The sequence below is a fragment of the Podarcis filfolensis genome (genome assembly GCF_964270895.1).
Source record: "Podarcis filfolensis genome assembly, chromosome: Z".
In the NCBI taxonomy this organism is placed as follows: Eukaryota; Metazoa; Chordata; class Lepidosauria; order Squamata; family Lacertidae; genus Podarcis; species Podarcis filfolensis.
In genome coordinates, this window is record NC_139617.1 from 27,906,992 (window position 1) to 27,929,999 (window position 23,008).

The window sequence follows — 23,008 nt, forward strand, 5'->3', positions numbered from 1 at the left end:
GTGAATTTTCCAAGTCTTTTAATTCTGATGCAGTCTCTCTGTGACCACCACCACCACCTCCCAGAAATATTTTGCTGAATTTAAAGGGGGGGGGAGACACTAAGTGAGATTCAGCAGGTAGTGATGTTATTTCCCCCTCCTTAATCTTCTTGTTGTCTTAAATTGCAGAAAATTGATGCTAAAGCAATTGAAGAATTCTATGGATTATCATCGGACGATTCCAAAAACTCAGAATCTGCATATATCCTCTTCTATGAATCAAGGCACTAAGACAATGCACCCTGAAGCATCTTGCATGTTTTCAGAAAAGGAATCAAGCCCCTGCTCAGATAGGACATTGTAGCGATAGTAAAATCAATACCTCATCATTGCCATAGGACCATAGGACGTTACCAGGACATAAACTGGGACATTTTCTCAAAGACGACAACTGCCATTAGCAAGAAGGCATCTTGCTTTGGATTTCTTTCTGGGCTATTTTATACTTGTTGTCTTCCCAAATCTGTGTTACCTCTATTTGAAAGATGCCTGCTTCAACATTCAAGAACCAAGGAAATATTTTCTTGCTTTTCAGTAGTATTATACAGTTAGTTCATCATTCAGGGTTGATGGCCTGAGACTGTCCCTTGGTTTCTATTTCTCCTGTTTTTTTCTGTATTCTAGCAGAATTATTTCAGTCTTTAGTGTCAGCTCAAGACCTGTTTTAGGGTATGAGTTGCAGAAAGTTGCTGACTGCTGTTGGTGGCCCAAAACAGGATTGCTGCCAGATTAAATTGTATTGGAAATATCATGCCTTTAATTCTGTGTGTGGCAAGAGAAAAAGAAAAAGTTGTTCCTATAGTGTTGTGAATTTCCTCAAAGGGTAGCATTTTGATTTCAGACAACACTATTCTTCTTCTTCATTTATCCCCACTTTGTTTCCCCCCCCAAATCTTATTGAAATGTTATTTTTATGTGCTTTATAATGTATTCTCTACTCAAAGCCGCAATATTGCAGAATCTAAGGGAGCAAAAAGTAGATAGAAGTCTTTGAGGACCTGTAAGATGAATTGATTGTATTTCTTAGAGCTCTTATATAAGCCAAAAGTGCCCTCTACTGAAAATAGATATATTTGTTGTTTGTTTCACCGTATAACAAACTCGACAGACACAAACAAAAAGGCAGTTTTTGGAATGAATCTACATTCTATAAATACCTATTAAGAGGCAACACTAATTCTGAGAATTAATGAACAAATCATCCTTGTTTTGCAAACAGCGGGAGTTTAAGAAGAACTAACTGAGGTCAACATGTACCGATGCCTTGAGAAGTATCCAATTTAAGCTGTGGACCATGTATAATTGCCCAGTTCTCGATTGGCTGCTGCTTCAACAGAAAAACAAGGCTGTCTCATGAAGACTGAATTTCACTTAGTGTCTGTTTACCAGATCTGCTGCCCCTGTTTATCCTGCCACCTGAATTGGTCACCACTGTGCCTCCTGAGTGGGGTGGTCCAGGATCCAGTGACCAGTTTTGGCTATGGGGAGTCTTTGTTGTGCCTAAATTGACATTCCCACCTGAAATGGCTTCCCAGCAGGTTCAAGTGGAGGGGAGACACTTTGAGCAGTCCTCTAAAAACATCAGGATTACCTCCATTGTAGCAATGGGAAACATGCGCAGCAGCTCCTTGTAAGCGTTAGAGCACATAGAACTCTGTACTGGGACACATGAGTGGAAGTGGAGATTCAGCCTTCCATTTGGTTGTAACATTAAAGCTGCCTCTGCTTGTCCCGAAGCAGCCCTCCGTATCATGCTCACTGTCAAGGAGGAGGAGATCTACTTAATTGCAATTCCATAACTTGTGCTCTGGTTCTCCCCCCCCCAAAAAAAACCCCCAACAACAACCATTATGTGCAAACATCACGTCACATTCTCTTAATGTCTTCTTACGCAGTTGTCTCCCCCGCAGAATTCTGCTAGCAACAAATTCTGCAATTAAAAACGGACAAACTGTCAGGTTTCAGCATTCACACTTCAACCACTTCAGGGAGAAAACTGATGTTTTCTAATATATTAATGCCAAAATATGCAAAAGTAATCTTTTCTTCAGAGGTTGTCATCACTAATAAAATAAGTCTTTGACAACTGGCTCTTGATAATGCACTACAAGTGAATGTTCTCTTGGCTAGAAATCCACCCGTAAAGACCCAAAATGGGGCCGTTAAGCAAAGCCTGTCATCTTGTAGGTCTTCAGAGGAAGGTCACAGGTGTGAAGGCACGCACTAAACAGCAAATGGCAGAGTAATGTAGGAGAACATAAGGCAGAACATAGGACCACCCACTTCTATTTTGTATAATTGGTGATAATCCTTTTACAAATAAAATGCCTTGTAAGAAATAGAAAATATTAAGAGATATGTATACTATAGATTAAAAGTGCACTTTTGCTACAGTTTCTATTGTGAAGAGAGTGGTTTGATGCTGCTTCTGTATAATTAAATGACTGCCGAAATGTTTCCAATAAAAGATTTAGTATGGTGAAGGTGAAATGCCTCAAATGTATGTGCGTTGTTGCTGTTTTTAAATTGAATTTAAATGCTAGACTAGGGGATATGTTTATTCCATTTCTATCCTCTGAAAGGTGGTATGTGTAGTCTCCCTGTGCTGAGATAAAGTGACTCATGCCAGTTATATATTTTTATTTATTTATTTATTTAGCACAATGTGTGTCTTGCTTACCTGTAAATAAAACTTGTAAGTGGTTGACAAAACGGCAAAACAAAAGTATAGATTAAAATTAGCAAAGGTGCAAGCCGTTTTTTAAAATTAGAAATTAAAGCTCATGGCAGCTTTTACAAGTCTGGGTAGGTTTGCCCAAACAGAGATTTTAGTATGTGCCAAAACAGATATAACAAAGTTGCCTGACTGATGCCAGTACAAGATATATGTTATAGTTCAGAATATCTGGAGTGTTCCATGCTGATTACCCTTGTTTGTTATATGGTATGTTGGTAATATAGCCATATTGCATATGAGAGAGCTAGAAGTAAGATTTGAAATGGAAGCTTCCTGGTTCACAGCTCAGCCTCTTAGAAGGCATGTTCAGGCCTGGCATTAGCACATAATACATCAGTAGGCAAGTGTAAGGGCAACTTGTAGTGCCCACTGCACTGATGCCTGGATTTGGTTTCTCCCCTTGGGGAGGTCTAGCCTGAAATGGCTCTCCCCACCTTTGAAAGCCACCATGGGTTGTCAAACAAAAAACTTTACATTGACCATTTATTTCTCCAAAACTTCATGCTGAATGTTGAATAGCCTTGATGAGCAACTGTCCTTGTGACAACAGTCTCATCTCTGTGTGTCTGTAATAAGAGTTTTATGTTCAACCCGTTTCTTTGCACATAACTTCTATTAAGAGCACGGGTTTTGATTAAATTAATGATTTCCACACCTTTTTTTCTAGAATAGAAAGCAGGACTTCACCCACATGTTTGGAAGCTAATGCTTCTCTGGGGAGAAAGCAACTTTTTGAACACAAATTACACTATCCATTAAAAAAACCACATTTGGTGGTGGTTTTCTACAAATTTTTGGGCAGTGTCAGGCAGTTCCCACTAGTTGTAAATGTATTGTACTCTGGTTTCTTGGGATTGCCAAGTGTTTAAACAGAATGTAGAATTTTTCATCCCTTTTAAACAGACTGGGTGAAGTACAGTGTAGGGAGGTCCTGGACTTAGTAGCCTCTACTGCTGTAAGACATGCCATTAAGGTAAAACATGTCAAATCACATGGCAGGTTCATACAGGGTAGGTGGGACCATGCACAAACCGAGTGGCAAATACGTGCAGATATGAGACTGCCTCAAATCAGGACAAATATGTACTGCCTAACATTTCACTCTTAAGAGGCAATTTCTTAAGAGGCAGAGAGCTGGGCCTGGATAGCATGGTTGAATTTTTTTTTTGTTTTTTTTTTTTTGTCTATGTGTCTCGTATCTCCTGGGATTGTGAGTTAAGAGGCTGCAGTAACCAATGCCAGAAGAATCATTTCTGCCAGTTCTGGTGGCATGCTGGCTGGGGGCAGTGATTAAACTCCTTATAGCTGAAGCACAACAAACAGAAATTTGAGGTTTCTGTGCATTGCTGTTTGTCCTGATTCAGCTTTAAAGAGCAGGTTTTCACAGGGAAAGCTCCAGAGCAAAAGTGTGGGTGGTGGGCATTTGAACACAGAGCTTTAAATTGCCTGAAAAGCGCAGAGGAGAGATAAGTGTGGATAAGCTCTTAGTCTTGCCTGTGTAGCAAGTGCTAGCTGCTCTGCTGCGTTGATGGTCCATGGTTCACAAATAAATACAGCTTTTAAAGTTTTCCTGGTTCCAGCTGCTTACTGGTAGTTGTGCAGACCCATTGCAAGGTCTCTTCACATAGTGAGTACCTTTCCCAAATCCATGAGGTACTTCATTCAGCACATAAACTATGGACCTCACTTGCACAGGAGGCAGTGTTGGCCATCAAGTTGGTTGTCTTTAAAAGAGGACTGGACAGATTCATGGAGAAGAGGGCTATTGAAGGCTACTAGCCATGATGGCTATATCCCACCTCCACAATCAGAAGCATATAACCAAGACATTTGCCTGTATGGTATTGTTACATACTCCTTTGGAAAAAGCTGTTCAGACAGCTGAGCCTGTCAGCCCTTTCCTTGCATTCCATCAACAGTGTGCATATATAGGGGGGTGCAGGGAAGGACACTGGTGTAGAATGGAATGCCCCTATTTTCATCTGAGGAAAGTTGGAGGGTATGACGTGCTGCAAACATTTTTCTGTGCCTTTTTCCTTCCCCTTCAAAAAATCTAGTTCTGACCACTTGCCACGGACTCCAGTAATTCCAAAGGATAGGTTGCACTTTTGTCAAGCTCTGGAACAAGTTCAGTTTTGGTCTTGCTAAACTAGCTGCTGTGATGGGCTTTGTCTTCCTAAGACAACAAGGATACTATAGCAGAGCACTTCCTCTTCTCGAATATCACAGTGCAAGTCTCCAGCAGGTTGCTATTCAAAACTGGCTTTTGGAATTGAATAACCAGTAGTGTGTTGAGTTTGTTCCTTCCTGCTTTTACTGTTGCAGATTTAGTTGTCATGCCTAACGCTTTTAAATGTTGCAGTGAGCCACCTGGAGGGTGAATTGCCTCTTACAGATTTGCTTTTGTGGTGAGATTATCAAGGTATTCTAAAAGAGTTATCTGTGTTCAGATTAATGTGTAGAGTACCTACTCAGAATGATAAAATCATTGCAAACAACTAGTGTGCAAGTCTTAGCAGATGTAAGAAATAATTGGAAATCACCTATAACCTCTGCCCTCTAGATGTTACTGAAATCCTAACTCCCATCAGCCCCAGCCAGTATGGCAGTGGGTTGGGAATGATGGGAGCTGGAGTTGAACAACAGCTGGGAGACCACAAGCTCCCCATCTCTGAGCCAGGGAAACATTATTGTATATACATCATCCAGCAGAAAAGAAACTCAAGCACATAATTAAATCATACAAAACAAAAGAAAGAACAGCAAACCAGCTAAGTGTTATGCTTTGGATTGAATATCTCCAGGCAACCACCATTAGGACGTCTTATGACCTTACTACTGTTTCATTGCCTTATGCACAATAATATCCAGCCCTGCAAAATGCTCACTTTATCTGCCTATCATATTTGATAGAATTTTCTGTCCAGGGGCACATACCGTATTTCAGAAGCAGCAATCTTGCATAAATCCAATGATCATTTGGGTTTGGTATCTCAAATAAGCAAGGAGTTGGCGCAGTATTTGACAAAATGCCTCTTTGAAGGAAGACAGTCAAATTAACCAGCAGCATAACAGAGACATCTAAAAGAGCCAATGCAGCGATGGAGCTCAGTTTGAAAAATAAAGCCTCCATTAAGGGAATGAAACCTTCACAAATCGGCCTATTACTGCAGTTGGAGAACATTCAAGATCAGGATTGCCACCTAAATATTAGGGCTACGGGGTACCTAAAGAAAATTGGGGAGTATAGTCTGCAAGTTGCTTCTATTGCCTGGATAAATCGGTTATTCCTTGAGATAAACCTCCAGCCTGAAGAAATAGAATGGCTACAGAGAGATCTTTGTCTTAAACCAAAGAAGGGTAAAAGTGCCAGAAACGTTATAAAGCACTTGTTTAAAAATGACTTGATGCAAAGGTTTAGCATGTTTTGGATAAAATCAGTGCTATTTTTCTAGAAAAAGAGGTGCCAGAACCCACTGTAAAGGTAAAGGGACCCCTGACCATTAGGTCCAGTCGTGTCCGACTCTGGGGTTGCGGTGCTCATCTCGCTTTATTAGCTGAGGAAGCCGGCGTACAGCTTCCGGGTCATGTGGCCAGCATGACTAAGCCACTTCTGGCGAACCAGAGCAGCACACGGAAACGCCGTTTACCTTCCTGTCGGAGCGGTACCTATTTATCTATTTGCACTTTGACGTGCTTTCGAACTGCTAGGTTGGCAGGAGCTGGGACCGAGCAACAGGAGCTCCCCCCTCGCGGGGATTCGGACCGCTGACCTTCTGATCAGCACCTGCATCCCTCTTAGAACTCACCATGAACATCTTGTTATCTTAAAAAGCAATGGTGCCCATCTGAGAGGTGCTAGAACTGAGTTCCGGCAAGTGCCGGCTGAAAAAAAGACCCTGGATAAAATAGAATATGAAGTATCATAAATAGCATTTTTCAAGACTTATGTCAGGAATGCTCCAATGGAGGTGTGATGGAGGGGTTATAATCTGAATTCCAGATAAATTATGTTTAGAAACAAAAGATACTATAAAGGCTCTTCCTCTTCTACTCTTGTCCTGCACCTAGAAAGCATGGGTCTGGGAGGTTTTATAGCATTTTGCTACAACCCTCAGTGAGCTCCTTATTTAATTTAGAAGCTCAAGAATTAAGGGAGAAAAAATATGCAATACTTCATATATATATATATATATATATATATATAATTTGCATTTTCTATTTTACATAAACAAATGAATTAAAAACATAAACATATAATCACTTCTGACTCCCCCCCCCTTGTGGATCTTAATGTAATGATTTCCCCCTCTGCATCTCTATTATAACTATTTTTATAAATCCTTTGTCAATCCATACTTCAATTTTTTACTACAAGTTTTCTTTCAATCCTACCAATATATGTAGTTGTTTACAATAGCTTTTCAAATAAATTATAAACTTTCCCCATGCTTTATTAAAGACCTCCTCTTCCTGATTTCAATTTCTTCCTGTGAGTTTTGCTATCTCAGCATAGTTCATCAATTTTGTCTGCCACTCTTCTTTGGTCGGAGTTGTACCATCTTTCCATTTCTGGGCTAAGTCCGCACAGCCGTGGTCACATACAAAAATAGTTTCGCCTGGTCCTTCAGGATCTCTGGTCCTATAAAAGTGTATTGGCCCAAATATAAGCCACACTTTTTTTCCAAATTCTGACTGTGAAAAGTTAAAGTGCGGCTTAAATTCACGACCTTACAAAAATTGGCTTTTACGATATCGCTGCTGAAACAGACATACAGTAAAATGGAACAAAAAATGTTTTATTGCCGATTTGCAAGCTTGAGTGCCTGCGGAATTGTAGCGATTGAATAGCAATTTGTGAATTTACTGATAAATTTATGGTAAATTTTGCGGGCTTGCAAGTTCAAAGGCTTAAATTGGCTCAGAGTTACAATTGTACCAACCTCAGCGATTTTCAGCCTGTAACCCAATTTTAAAGGTGTGGCTTATATTCAGGCCAATACGGTATCTAAAAGAAAAGCTTCTGGTTTCTTAGGGAAAGTTCTTTTCAACATTTTTTCCAGTTCATTATATATCATTTCCCAGAAGTCTTTTATCATCTTACATGACCACCACATATGATAAAAAGTACCCTCTTTTTCTTTACATTTCCAGCACATTTTAGACTTTGATTTGTACATCTTAGCTAATTTGCTAGCAATGCATCATTTTCATATAATTCTCCTTCAGAGTATAACATGCTGTAAATTTTAATTTTGTTGTCCATAGTCTCTCCCACATGGCTGATTCAGTGCTATAACCAAAATCCTTGGCCCAGTGGATCATAACCAATTTAACCTGTTTGTCTTTTGTTTGCCACTCTAATAAAAGTTTATACATTTTAGAAATTAATTTAATTTTATTTTCTAACAAATCCCTTTTGAACTGGGAGGTTTTATTTGAAAAACCCTTCTTTTCAACACTCCATTAAGTTGATAATATTCCCTTATATCTTCAAACCTCCTTAGTTTTAAATCCTGATATAAAAATATGCAATACTTCATGGGAATGGTCTTGGGACAAAATCCGCCCCCCCTTCTCTCCTCATTACAATTAGTGAAAATCCTCTAAAAACACTCAACTGATGTATCCACTTTTGCTAAGTAGCGTTTCTAAAACAAATAACACAGCTTGTTGGAGGAACTGTGGGGACCAAGGATCACCATTTGTTGGATCACTTGTGGGCCTGGGGTCTGGCTGCAATGCTGCCCACTAATGAGTGTGCATGGACATGGTGCCCCTGGGCCAAAGACTTCTGTATTAAAACCTTTCACAAGCCAGAATTGATTGCAAATTAAACTATAGCCCCAGACTCAAAAATTGCTCTTCTGTCCAAATTTGATGCAAACCCCCAATATCTCACCTGGTAAGACCATATTATTCATCTGATCAATGCAGCAAGATTAACCATTACCAAGTTTTGGTGATCCCTTGTTGCTAATTTACTTGTTTTGGTTTCAACAAATATGAGATCTAATTTCAGTGGGAAATTGTACTGTCAGATGCAGCAAATAGAGACATAATTAGAAGTCAGGCAAATTTTCTGCTGCTTGGTTTAATTTTATTCAATATGCTGCTACAAAAGAACAAGGCTGCAGAGCTCCAGCATATCAATGGTTTGTATTTTATTTTAACAAGTTTGCATTGTACTTTATTTAATTAAATGCATATCTAAAAGAATGAATGAGAGTTTAAACTGGGGTGCACCACTTCACCACTCCCACTTGCACCAGGTGTGCCCATTTCACTCCCAACCTTCCATTGTTAAGTGACAGGGTCTGAAAGAGGCTTGTAAGCACATTTGGCTTACAAGCCTTCCTCATGAACAGTAACCCCGATAATGCAGAATTATTTATTGTAAGGTTACCAGACGTCCCAGTTTCCTGGGGACAGTCCCCCGGATTTACAAATCAGTCCCCATACAAAATCCATTGAAGCTGAAAAGTGTCCCTGGATTCATTGAAAAAAATCTGGTAACCTTACTTTAGGGGGGGGCACCTTGTAAGTGGATTCATCTAAAGGTACTTACAAGCCCTCTTCATTCCCACTTCCTAAAATGAGGGATGGGGTAAGTATGTCTAGACATCTCCCTCACTAGCTTGACCTCTCATAAGTTCTTTTGAATGCACAAATAAGGTTCAGTTTACTTGAACAGCCTGCTGTCTTATGAGTGTACTCAGTTGTTAAGACCCACCTCTTGAAAGCCTGCTCCAGATCCTGCAGTGAGACAAATGATGACTGAAGGCAGAGCTTCTTAAATTGTGTTACCCATCTCTTTGCATTCCCTCTCTTGAGTAGTGCTATTGGCACCATCCTTTTTTTTGCTTTGGGCAACACGGAAAGCTGTTTAATTATGCAGGTCTTTTAATTGTCTGAGGTGTTAGGTTGATCTAGTGGGATTGTAAACTAGAGGAAGAGTATTTCATACTATGTGAAGGTGGGACTTGGTGCTCCAAATGAGCAGTCCTTCCAGCTGCTAGGTAAGGCTCCCCAATCTGGTTTCTATTGGCTTTTTGTCCAGCACACCACGTAAAACCAATTTCCACCTTCACTGATATAAGATCTGCCTTGTTTCTCCTGGTTCCCATGTATTTTGCCAAGAAATGGAGCCGGATCTAGGTCACAAATAGGTACTGGCAAATCTGTCAATTTTGGCTTCTCTCAGTTTCTACTTCTTCCAAACTTTAGTTCAGTTCTCCCAAAACTAAGACACTTTCAAGAATGTATAACTTGCTGTTAAAATGGAACACGCAGGATGAAACAGTTAAATCTGCTATGATTAAATGGGCACAAGATATCGGTCATAACATCATGTTTGTTGACTGGGAACAGTTGTGGACCACCGGTATGAAATTTATGGCATGTAATGCCCTAAGAGAGAATATTATGAAAATGATATACAGGTGGTACATGACACCAGTCAAGCTTGCAAAAATCTATCATTTGCCCGATAATAAATGTTGGAAACGTAAAGAAAATGAAGGTACCTTCTTTCACCTTTGGTGGACGTGCCCAAGGATTAAGGCTTTCTGGGAGATGATATATAATGAAATGAAAAAGGTATTTAAATATACCTTCCTGAAGAAACCAGAGGCCTTTCTCCTGGGCATAGTCGGCCAATTGGTGCCAAAGAAGGATAGAACTTTATGTATGTATGCAACAACAGCAGCAAGAATACTTATTGCAAAGTATTGGAAGACACAAGACCTACCCACCCTGGAAGAGTGGCAGATGAAGATGATGGACTATATGGAATTGGCGGAAATGACTGGCAGAATCCGAGACTTGGGAGAAGAGGTGGTGGAGGAAGATTGGAAGAAATTTAAAGACTATCTTCAGAAATATAGTAAAATTAATGAATGTTAAAATTATGTTTAGATTGGCAATAAGTGGTATTCAGCAACAAAAGTTAATAAGAATATGCAAAAATGAATTGATAAATGGATGAAAATATAGAGTTATAATATGTTATGATATAGAGTTAAGATAAATGAAAGAGGATAAGGATTTGCTGAATTGATTATGTAAATGGGAATACAAAAAGGGGAGGTGTGAGGAGGTCAAGGAAACAAGCAAATGAGCTTAAAGATTCCAAAAAAATGGATTTGTTTTTTTTAATTCTACCTTATTTATCTGTTTTTTGTATTTTGTACTTTCTTTTTTTTTCCTATGTATTTTTGTATTTTTTGTATGTTTCCTTTTTTTTGTTTTCTTGTCATTCTGTAAATCTCTGTTTTTTGTAAAACCCTAATAAATATCTTTTAAAAAAAAACAAAAAACAAACTTTAGTTCAGTTCTCCAGATTTTCACACCACTTTGGGGCTGTTGTTGTTTAAGTGAGTCCTCATGAAAATTCATCAACATTTATGCCTGAATTTATTTCAATATACACATTTTTTTATATGCATCTTTGTCTAACAAGCACATATTTGCATCTTCAGTGATATGTGCATTCTTATGAGCACTTTACCCTATACATATTTTTTGTACACATTATTTGGCTGGAGAACCACACTGCAAAATTCAAGAAATGCAAATTTCGAAAGATGGCTGCATTTTGGTTCACATAATGCTTCAGAAAGCACAATTCAGGTAACTTTGCCTTCAAATGCAAACTGAACTGGTTTTTCCCCACAGCCTAGTAACATCTTTTCAAAGATGGGGAATCAGCCACTATTATGCTTCTTGTTCCCAACAGGCCTTGTTGCAACCTAATACCCGCATAGCCTAATTTGAATGTTTACTACCTCGTCTCAAATTCCATCTTAAGATTGTGGCCAGATGCAAACGCCTTGGCTTCAGCAACATTCTATCTCCCTGCCATCACCACCACCACTACCACCATGATAGTTCTGATGGAAAGTTCTGGAGAAGCCAAAGTTTGCACACTAGTTTGTGATACCTTGCTTGGCCTAAAACAAAGTTTGCAATTTTTGTTTTTCAAAAGTGATTTTCTCCTTTCATATGCCATTCTGAGAACATTGCTGATGCATGTCCTATGAGTATTCCAACTAAATACAGTATTTGAGCTCAACATCTAACATTGACATTTCCTGTTATTCAGTATTTGACAGGATTTGACCTATGATTACATTGAAAGAGTTCTTATTTGATTCAGGAAAAGCCATCAAGAAATGTCAATAAGTTCAAAGTGTGGATAGAGTAGAAATTTGATTGGTTTACATCTTAATATAAACCTACCTAATTTGCAGTTACCAGGAGAACTAGAACTCAGATAAACTTTTAAAAGTGCTCATCTCTGAATTTGCAATGCAATTTTCCAACCCCCTGAAATTATGTTACAAAATGCATTTATTACGGAAAGTGTGTCTAGAAGGGCACGCATTAGTCAACCTAACATACCAAAAAACCAAAAACCAGACCGCTTGCAGAAATATGTATATAATTCAAAAGTACATACAGTTCTTTTTTTAAGTTTTGAATGTTTTATATTGCTTTTGCTGCTTTGTTGTTTGCTTCCTTGGACTCTACACTGGTACCTCAGGTTACAGATGCTTCAGATTACAGACTCCGCTAACCCAGAAATAGTACCTCAGATTAAGAACTTTGCTTCAGGATGTGAACAGAAATCGTTCTCCAGTGGCGTGGCAGGAGTAGGAGGCCCCATTAGCTAAAGTGGTACCTCAGGTTAAGAACAGTTTCAGGTTAAGAACAGACCTCCAGAATGAATTAAGTTCTTAACCCGAGGTACCACTGTATTAGGAACAAAAGGATATAAATTTAATAAGCTATAACAGATCATCATGAGGATGAGCATAGTGATGCAAAATTGTGGACAAATGAGAAACCAGGAGAAACCTGAGTTCATCCATCCGTACTGTAAAACACTCACAGATTCATTGCACATTCAGAATTTGAGTAGCAAAGCCAGACATTTCAAAACTTCTGTGTGAATGTTTGTTTCAGCTCCACAAGCAACCAATACTCTTAAAACATATTCATGTTCGTTTTATTTATTTTCATCAACCATGGATTTAAATCTTTCAAACAATTTAAATCAGCTCATGAACATGCCTTGAAATACGAGTACAATCACATTAATGAGTCTCTAGTAGATGGCGTAACAATGTCTTTCAGCAACATATTCTTACAGTGCTGAAAGTGCTATTTGTTCTGGAGTCAAATGGATAACAGTGCTGATATTTTAACAGGTGTTCATTATCTGAATTTTTCAGGAGCCAGGAAAAACTGGTTAGCTGCAGTTTAGAAGTTGTTATAACATATAGGTAGGTAAAGGTAAAGGGACCCCTGACCATTAGGTCCAGTCGTGGCTGACTCTAGGGTTGCGACGCTCATCTCGCTTTACTGGCCAAGGGAGCCAGCGTACAGCTTCCGGGTCATGTGGCCAGCATGACTAAGCCGCTTCTGGCGAACCAGAGCAGCGCACAGAAACGCGGTTTACCTTCCCGCCAGAGCGGTACCTATTTATCTACTTGCACTTTGATGTGCTTTTGAACTGCTAGGTTGGCAGGAGCAGGGACCGAACAATGGGAGCTCACCCTGTCATGGGGATTCGAACCGCTGACCTTCTGATTGGCAAGTCCTAGGCTCTGTGGTTTAACCCACAGCGCCACCCGCGTCCCTCTGTTATAACATATAGGACAGCGCTATTTGCCAAAGCAGCTAAGAAATCCAGAAACTACCAATGGCTTTTGCCACATTCTATAGTTTAGACAGGAGTGCCTGGCGTGTTCTGGTCCATGGGGTCACGAAGAGTTGGACACAACTAAACAACAACAACATAGTTTAGAAAGACATCTAGGAAGGAGAGGCTCACACTTCCTCCTCCAGGAACCATAATCCCACTGCTATCACCAGTGTTGGACACACCCAATTCCCTGATATGGCTTCCATATTAAATTCCTAATGGGTTCCCCAAAATTCTAGCTTTGGTTTTGGCACAAAGAACGAGTCTGTCTTTCTAGCTCCCACCTTCAGCCTAGACTAAAACAAAGACAAGCTGCTGTCCTTTTGTTCTCCTACCCCTAGGCTGGGCTGGGAAACCTCTTGCCCATAGCCCAGTCATGGCCCACCAGGGTTTCCAATTTGGTCCACTAGGCCATTTCCCCCCCAACCACACCTACCCATCAATCATCCAACAGCACTTGTGACATAATGGGTGGGAGAGGAGAGTGAAGCTCACTTCTGCACTGTTGTGGCTGCCTGTTCCCAGTAGTGAAGAGATGCTGGCAGCTAGAAGCAGCAGGATTTAACCCTCATTTAACAGATACGTAACAGGCAGAGGTAAATCCTGCTCAGTTTCTCTGGGAAAAGGTGTGTGCTGCAAAAGGAAACAGACCTATTATTTTCCTACATTGCTCTGTGAAGGAGAAGGGGGTCGGGCAGGAGAACGAACCCCTTTTGCAAGGATCAGCTTTCCTTGTTCCTCTCCTCCTGGGAAGCAGGTGCTGCGTAGGAATTAAACAATGCCCAGTGTTGCTTTGGCGGGCAGAGATGAGGACCACAAAAATAAAGACTTTATCTCACCTTCTCCCAGTTCCAAGGTCAGCAGCTTTTCCCCAAGGTTCATCCTTATCCAAGTGGTTTCTCACACACTCCTATGGGAGATGCAATGTAGGGTCTCATCCCACATCATGCAGGGAAGATTTGCTTTCCCAGAGCTGTTATTTGAGAGAGAAAAGAGAAGCCTACTTGCAGGCTTTCTCACACACTCTTATGGGAGATGCAGTGTAGGGTCTCATCCCACATCATGCAGGGAAGATTTGCTTTCCCAGAGCTGTTATTTGAGAGAGAAAAGAGAAGCCTACTTGCAGGCTTTCTCACACACTCTTATGGGAGATGCAGTGTAGGGTCTCATCCCACATCATGCAGGAAAGCTTTGCCAGGAGAGTCATGGGGAGAACCAACTGGGGTAGGGAAGACTGAGCTTTTAGAAGGAGTTGCTAGTATTGGATGTGGCTGTGGTGGGGAAATGATATCTGCCCCGGGAAACACAGTTCTTTGGTCGAGAGAGACAGAAGCCTACATTTGACTGCACCATCCATGCCCATTTCCTACTGAGAACTTAATTTAGAATTTAGAATTTATTCTAAATTTAGAATTTAGAATAGACACACACAGTCCAATAAATCCTTTTAAATGACAAGTCCTTTCCTTCTTCACAGGGCTGGCTGCTCATGAGGCACAGTGAGGGTATCGCCTCAGGTGGCAGTCTAGGAGGGGCAGCAGACCCACACCCCAAGGAACACACCACTCCTTATATCCTTCCCTTGTTGCCTTCCTCATGCTCCACCACCACCACCACTGCCTGCTGCTCCTTGGCCTCCTTCAGTGTGCCAGGACTTCCCTGGGCCACCTGCAGTGTGATGACCCTCACTCCCCTCAGTCTAAGGATACCAACTCCCCTTGCATTGTTGTTCTCTAATGCTTGGAAATCTGTCCAAGGAATTTTGCTGGCTGGCTGGGATAACCCACCTGTCAATCTAGTGGTGTCATAATGACATTATGTGATTGACAGGTGGGTGTCTCCACCTACCTGTGAAATCTTTCATTGGCTAAACCCATCATGACCTTGGAGATTGATGAAGACCTCAAGTAGGTAGTTTAATGAAGATGTCAATGCAGTGTGTGGCAGCTATGAAAAAGGCAGATTCAATGCTAGGGATCATTGGGAAAGGAACTGAGAATAAAATTGCTGACATGATAATGCCATTATACAAATCTACATTGCAACTGCATTTGGAATACTGTGTGCTGTTCTGGTCGCCTTACCTCACAAAGGATATTGTAGAGTTAGAAGCAGTTCAGAAAATGGCAACCAAAGTGATCAAGGGGATGGAGAGACTCTCATATTAAGAAAACTTCCAGCAATCTGGGACTTTTTAGTTTAGAGAAAAAACACATAAGATGTGACATGATACAAGTTTATAAAATTATGCATGGCATGGAGAAAGTAGATAGGCATTTTTCTCTCTCTCGTTCTTAACACCAGAACTTGTGGATAGTGAAGCTAAATATTGGAAGATTAGGGACAAATAAAAGAAAGGACTTCTTCATGCAGCACCTAGTTAAACTATGGAACTTGCTCCCATGGAAGGCAGCAATGGCCCCAACATAGATGTCTTAGGCATGGGAGATTAGACAGATTCATAGAGGAGAGAGGGCTATTGATCTACAGTCATACCTTGTGTTGCATCCACTTCATGTTGCATCTTTACGCATTACATCCCGCGGCAACCCAGGAGTCCCGGAACGGGTCACCACTCGCGCATGCGCAGAAGCGCTAAATCACACCCCGCACATGCGCAGAAGCACCAAATTGCACCACACGCCTGCACAGATGCAGTGCTTCGAGTTGCAGGCATTTCACATTATGGACGGGCCTCTGGAACGGATCCCCTCTGTAACACGAGGTAGCACTGTACTAGCCATTATGTCTTTGCTCTGCCTCCACAGTTGGAGGCAGCAATGCTTCTGAATACCAATTGCTGGAAACCACTGGAGAGGTCAAGCATTCTTAGGTCCAGCGTGCAGTTTTCCCACAGGCGTATGGTTGGCCACTGTGAGAACAGGTTGCTGGACTAGATAGGCCATCAACCTTATCTAGTAGGCTCTTCTTCTGTTCTTATGTTTCTATGGCAACACATCAGTACTTGACCAACTCTTTAGATATTTAAATGGATGTCCAGCAGATTTGACCAGGGCTGTTACCTTAACAAAGAGAATGGTTTCACCAGTTCAGCCATATCTTCTATGGCAAATTCCTACCTTAGATATACAAAATCACAGGCTTGGTTGACACCCACATGTATCATCCAAGCCAACCCCTCCAGTCCTATAAGCAATAGTTATAAACTACCCAGTTAAGGTGGTGTGAGTCTTAAAATACTGTAAAACGGTACAAAATAATCCCAGGAATGATGGGCTTAGATGAATGATGAATAGATAGATGATAGATAGATAGATGATAGATAGATAAGTAGGTAGGTAGGTAAGTTGGTAGGTAGGTAGATGATAGAGATAGATAGATATAGATAGATAGATGATAGATAGATGATGATGATAGATAAATAGATAGATAGATGATAGATAGATGATAGATAGATAGATGATAGATAGATAGATAGATGATATAAAGGAAACGACTGAATAATTGTGTTGGCATAAGAAAGTCTTCAATAAATGTCTGAAGGTTGACAGTGAGGATTAGCATGTTAAAGTGCAAATTGTTTAATACTACCTTCACCAATCTAGTGCCCACCAAATGATATGGAGTACAACTCTTATCAGCCCCAGCCAGCACACACACATACTGATGGGAGTTATAAGTATTTTATTATTTATTAAATATTTGGTCATGCCTCACAAAGTAACCCAGTTGTAGTTCAAAACATCTGGAGGGCACCAAGTTGTGGGAGGCTGGTTTAATATACAAATTATCTAACTAACTTTACTGAAATCTATTGGTTTGGTCTTTCTCCAAAAAGTGGGGCAACATTGCGAACCAGCCTTAGATGTAGACCTTATGGTGCTCAAAATGTCTAGGTTCCCCAATAGCTTTCTCAGTATTTTAGTAACCTTGCTGAGCAAAGGAGTGAGGCCACCTGCCTCCCCTCCATTCTGGAGCAAGCCAGAGAAACCCAAAGGTCATCTGCCCTTTCAGAGCAGCTTGTCACCATCACCCTTGTTCTATCGATGTAATAGTGTGTGATGAGTCACTTGCCAAAGAGAAGCAGATTGCTTGTTGCTATAGTGATTACTCATTGTATTCTCCTTGGAAATATTGGGGGGGGGGGTGATATTTCACTTATACATGAATGGTTTCTTGTGATAAGTGATAAACTCAGCTGAAGAGAGACTTAATGACTACAGGCCAATAGTACCATAGATTTATTTTATTTTTAAGCGGACTCATCTGTAGTGGAGGCCCAGGACCTGCCTTGCTTTGCAAATAACCATGGGCCAAATTCTGATTCAGCATCAGTCTTATCCTTCACCCATATTTCAGATGTGTGCTGCTTGCTTTTTAATCCCTCCCTTCCTCAAGCATTGCAGTTATATATTTAGCCATTTCTCTATTCAATAATCACTCTATTAATATAAAAAGGAACCTCCTTCTCATTCACCCCATACAAAACCACTGTGAGCTTGGAGCAGGAGTTCTCATGCTGATATCAAGGGCACCAGTCAATCAGTGCTGGATTCTGTTGCAAACTTGCAAAATTGCAAAACTAATCTTTTCGGGGGGGGGGGCTTAACAGAGCAACCCTAAAAGAAATGCCCAATGAGACTTAAGCATACTTGGTCTGCATGGAAAAATTGAAAACTCTGGGTGGGGATGAGGAGAACAAATGGAATGGAGTGTCCTGGAAAAGGATGCGGCTTGCTGACTGAATCCTTGAACAGGAGCACTTCACACTGCAATATTTTGCAGCATGTTCCCACTTACATCTGATTGCTTGTGATACAAATGCTGCCTTCACTACTTTGATTTGTACTACTCATTTGATTTGTACATGGGATATTATGTAGTCCATTTAGGGATGTGCTTTTAGACTGGGGCATCACCGACTTTTAAAAAGTACAGCATACGTGTGGGTGGGTGGTCTCTCATCTATGCAATCAGGCTTTCCAAGAATATCAGGTCTCATGCCTGGTGACCAGTGCAATGTGCCCGTGTCGTTGTGCAGAAAATACCTCCCATTGTTTATTTTCTTCTAGCTCATGACGTTCCCTTCCAAGAGAGAACAATTATGCTGCGCAAGTTGCAAGGTGAAATGCTTTTGTACAAAGACGGAGAGACCCTGTTAGAGAAGCACGGAGGTCAGCTTTCCTGGGAAGGGGGCCAGTGGCACAGCTCAGCGCTTTGCAAAAGTTCTTATCTACTTTCTCATGCTCTGAAGGTTGCAAGGTTCTCAACCCTGTGGCATGTCCAGTGAAAAAGCTCCCACATAAAGAGATGGGGAAGACCTCTACCAGGATCCTAGACTAGAAAGCCACTGCCAGTCAATACTGACCTGGATAGGTAAATAATTTGACTCAATATTATATATTTATTTCAAATTATTCATACCCAGTGCTTTTTTAAAAAAAAATGTTTAGGGGTATTCTCATTTCCCTACTCATGTTGAAATACTGCTCCTCAATGAGGCCAAACTTAGATTCACAAAACGTTTAGGGGTATGTGTACCCCTGTGTACCCCCAGAAAAAAACTCACTGTTCATATCCCACTTGTACCCAAAGTATCTTTCACCACACAGTGACAACATGTCTCAGAGCAACTTGCTTTGTCATCACAACAGCCCTTTGAGATATGACAGTAACTACTCTGGAGTCACTCGGAATTTAAGAACGGAGCAGAAATCTGAACCCAACTTAACTCACTTTGGGGTCCGCATGCCTGAGGACATATTTATAGGGGCGGGCTGTTTGAAAAGGCAACCTGTGTGGTGTAGCAGTTAAGAGTGATGGGCTAGGACCTGGAAGACCAGGGTTCAAATCTACCACTTGGCCATGAAGCTCATTGGATGACCATGGCCTAGTCATTACTTAGCAGCCTAACCTACTTTACAGGGTTGCTGTGGGGATTAAATGAGAAGGGGGAGAATTGTGTATGTCACACCTTGAGTTCCTTAGAGAAAAGGGTGGGATATAATTGCATTAAATAAATAGATAAGCAGCTCATTTCTGTTGAGCTGGTAAAGCACATGGGGACTCCTGACCTGGAGCCTGGCCTTCTCTTTTGTTCACTTGGGAACGAAACAAATGAAAAGGCTATCAATTCTTGCCTTTTTTGTGCATTCAAGAAAAAGTAAAAAGCAGCTGGGTTTCATTGTCACCTGTTCAAGTTGAGGTGACTTTTTCCTCACGAAGGAGCCCAGTTCAGGTAGCCTGTTAAAAGGTGGCTAGGCTTTTCTTGTGTGCCATAGGTGTGCCAGGAGGGTGTGCTTGATGGCAGGCTTGTGAAGAGAGGAGGAGGCTGTTGATTTGGAGCTTCATTTGGTGCCTTTTGCTTGGCAAAAGGGGGGTGGGAGGCAGTGAGCACCAGTCAGTCAGTGTCGCTTTCCTTTGCTACATCCACATTTAAGAAGGAGAAAGGGTAGCTCATGAGCTGAAAGGGAGGCCCTGACAGCTCTGTTCTTCCCACTCAGTTTGAAAGCAACATTTTGAAAGGGCCTGATATGTGGCTTTCCCAATGAGGCAGCAGTGGTGGGGGCGGGGGGGGGGAAGATGTGGCACCACCAGCAAAGCCATAAGACATACTCACACAATTAAAAATGCTATTTAAAATAGGGTGTGGTTCACTGTGACGATTCAAGATGCTAAAAAAAGAGGATGGGGGAGGTAAGGAGCTAGAGAGGGGTGCATATAAATAGAGGCATCACATCAAGGCAGGTTTTATTTTAGCTCCCCAAAGGCTGAATAGAGCGAATGCACATCTAGAACGCTTGCAGCTAAAGAAAGTGAAAAGGAAAGAGTTACTGTCAGGGACTCAGGAGCAGGAGCACTGGGGAGAGAGGAAATGGAGAGCGAAGAGGAAGAATCCGAGGGCAGCGTAGGGGAGTATGACAGTGGCCCGAGAGATTCCATGAGCTTCTCCAGCGAATCAGAAGATTCCCAGAAGGGGGCGCCGATGGTCAGGGCAAGGGGGGTCCCAGGGGGGACGCACCAGAAACAAGGAGCCAGAGGGGAACCCCAAAGCAGCAGTGGGGGATCGGGACCAGTTTCCCCACCAGAGCGTAGTGAGGGGGAAGAGTCACATGTGCCAGGGCCAGCGTCTCCTCCAGCGGGGAGAGAGAGTGAGTCAGGGCTGACCACGCCTCCAATGGAGGGGAGGTCAGTTGCAGCTAGCCCCCCCAGAGGGGGAAGCAGTGACAGCAGCAGCAGTGAAACGGTCAGGAGAAAAGTTACCGGCTGGGCGCGCGCGCCAAGTTCAAATGTACAGGCGCAGGGAACAGCAGGAGACCCGGATGGGGAACCAGCTCCTAAAGCCCGGAGGGAGGGGGAAGGCTCAGGGGACTCAGCGTCAGAAGAGGCTAGAAAGGGCGAGACCCCAACGGCCAGGCGGAACCAGAGGCGGAAGGAACTGAGGAAGAGGTGGAGTAAGGCTAGAGTCTTAAATTGGTGTCTGGGGGGAGGAGACTCAGACGGAGCATCAGTGGTCTGACAGTTGAGACGTAGAGCTGCGCGCTGCAGCTCTGGAAGTGAAACTGAACTTCAATAAAGACTTTTGTACTTAACAACGAAGCAGCGTTGGTCCTTTGTGAGCTGGGACCTTGGGCAGCTCTGACAGTTACGTTTTCATGTGAGGCTTCCTCTGGGAGGGCTAGAAACTTGAAAAGTGCAGCCCTTTGTATGTTTACTCAGAAGTTCTTCAGTGGGATTTACTTGCGCATAGGGAGAATGGGAGAAAAAATTGATTCCATTTGCATGTAAAGGTGGATCTATCCTTTAAAGAATTTACTGTTTAAGGATCTACTAACCTTTTTCATGTCTGCAGTTGGAAATATAACAACACAATACTGGAAAAGATAGCCACCTTCAAATATCTAAAGGGCTGTCACATGGAAGATGGAACAAGCTTGTGTTCTGCTGCTTTAGAGGATGGGGCTCAAATCAATGGATTGAATGACAAGAAAGGAGATTCCAACTTAATATCAGGGAGAACTTTCTGACAATAGGTTGTTCGACAGTGGAATGGACTCCTTCAGAAGGTGGTTGGCTGTCCTTCGTTGGCTGTTTTTAAACAGAGGTTTGATGGTCATATTTCAGGGGTGCTTTAGCTGAGATTCCTGCATGGCAGGGGTTGGACTAGATGACCCTTTGGTTCCCTTTCAACTTTACAATTTCTATGATTCTATGAAAGCATCTGCTACTTAACTCTAAAAGCCCAGGAACACTGTTCAGCGACGCAAAGACCAAAAACTATTTTAAAACAGTATGGCACATGTTTATTCAGTACACTGGAAAGATGACACGGAGAAGACACCTAATGGAGGTAATCAATTTTAAACTATTTACAAACTTACTTAATGTTTGGCTGCATTATTTACGTTGCAACTCTCCTGGCTGAGAACCTGGAGAGAGGCTGCCAGTCAGTGTATACAACACTGATCTAGGCATACCAAGTTTGACATAAGATAAGGCAGAAGAGAGTGATAAGGCAGTGAGAGATTTTACTTTCTTGGGCTCCATGATCACTGCAGATGGTGACAGCAGCCACGAAATTAAAAGACGCCTGCTCCTTGGGAGAAAGGCGATGGCAAACCTAGACAGCATCTTAAAAAGTAGAGACATCACCTTGCCAACAAAGATCCATATAGTAAAAGCTATGGTTTTCCCAGTAGTAATGTATGGAAGTGAGAGCTGGACCATAAAGAAGGCTGATCACCGAAGAATTGATGCTTTTGAATTATGGTGCTGGAAGAGACTCTTGAGAGTCCCATGGACTGCAAGAAGATCAAACCTATCCATTCTGAAGGAAATCAGCCCTGAGTGCTCACTGGAAGGACAGATTGTGAAGCTGAGGCTCCAATACTTTGGCCACCTCATGAGAAGAGAAGACTCCCTGGAAAAGACCCTGATGTTGGGAAAGATGGAGGGCACAAGGAGAAGGGGACGACAGAGGACGAGATGGTTGGACAGTGTTCTCGAAGCTACCAGCATGAGTTTGACCAAACTGCGGGAGGCAGTGGAAGACAGGAGTGCCTGGCGTGCTCTGGTCCAGGGGGTCACAAAGAGTCGGACACGACTAAACAACTAAACTTGCTTGCCTTCTCTCCCCTGCTATTTGTAAGGCCTCGTTGGACAGCCACTTTGCTTTCTTGCATTTCCTTTTCATTGGGATAGTTTTAGTTGCTGCCTCTTGTATAATGTTACGAGCCTCCATCCATAGTTCTTCAGGCACTCTGTCCACCAAATCTAAATCCTTAAACCTGTTCCTCACTTCCACTGTGTATTCATAAGGCATTTGACTTAGAGTGTATCTTACCGGCCCAGTGGTTTTTCCTACTTTCTTCAGTTTAAGCTTGAATTTTGCTATAAGAAGCTGATGATCTGAGCCACAGTCAGCTCCAGGTCTTGTTTAAGCTGACTGTATAGAGCTTCTCCATCTTTGGCTGCAGAGAATATAATCAATCTGATTTCGATGCTGCCCATCTGGTGATGTCCATGTGTAGAGTCGTCTCTTGTGTTGTTGGAAAAGAGTGTTT

The 23,008-nt window shown here is 41.9% G+C and overlaps 1 protein-coding gene across 4 annotated transcripts in view; it reads left to right on the forward strand.

Annotated features, from left to right (window-relative positions):
* The window catches only part of LOC310754513 (ubiquitin carboxyl-terminal hydrolase 12-like), a 49,492-nt gene extending 46,970 nt beyond the window's left edge, over positions 1 to 2,522 (forward strand). For all 4 annotated transcript variants that reach the window (XM_083596515.1, XM_083596516.1, XM_083596517.1 and 1 more), the window contains one exon: positions 169 to 2,522. In XM_083596515.1, coding sequence (XP_083452641.1) covers positions 169 to 270 — 102 coding nt within the window. In that variant the 3' untranslated portion in view covers positions 271 to 2,522. The remainder of the gene's footprint in view (positions 1 to 168) is intronic.
* The last annotated feature ends 20,486 nt before the right edge of the window (positions 2,523 to 23,008 follow it).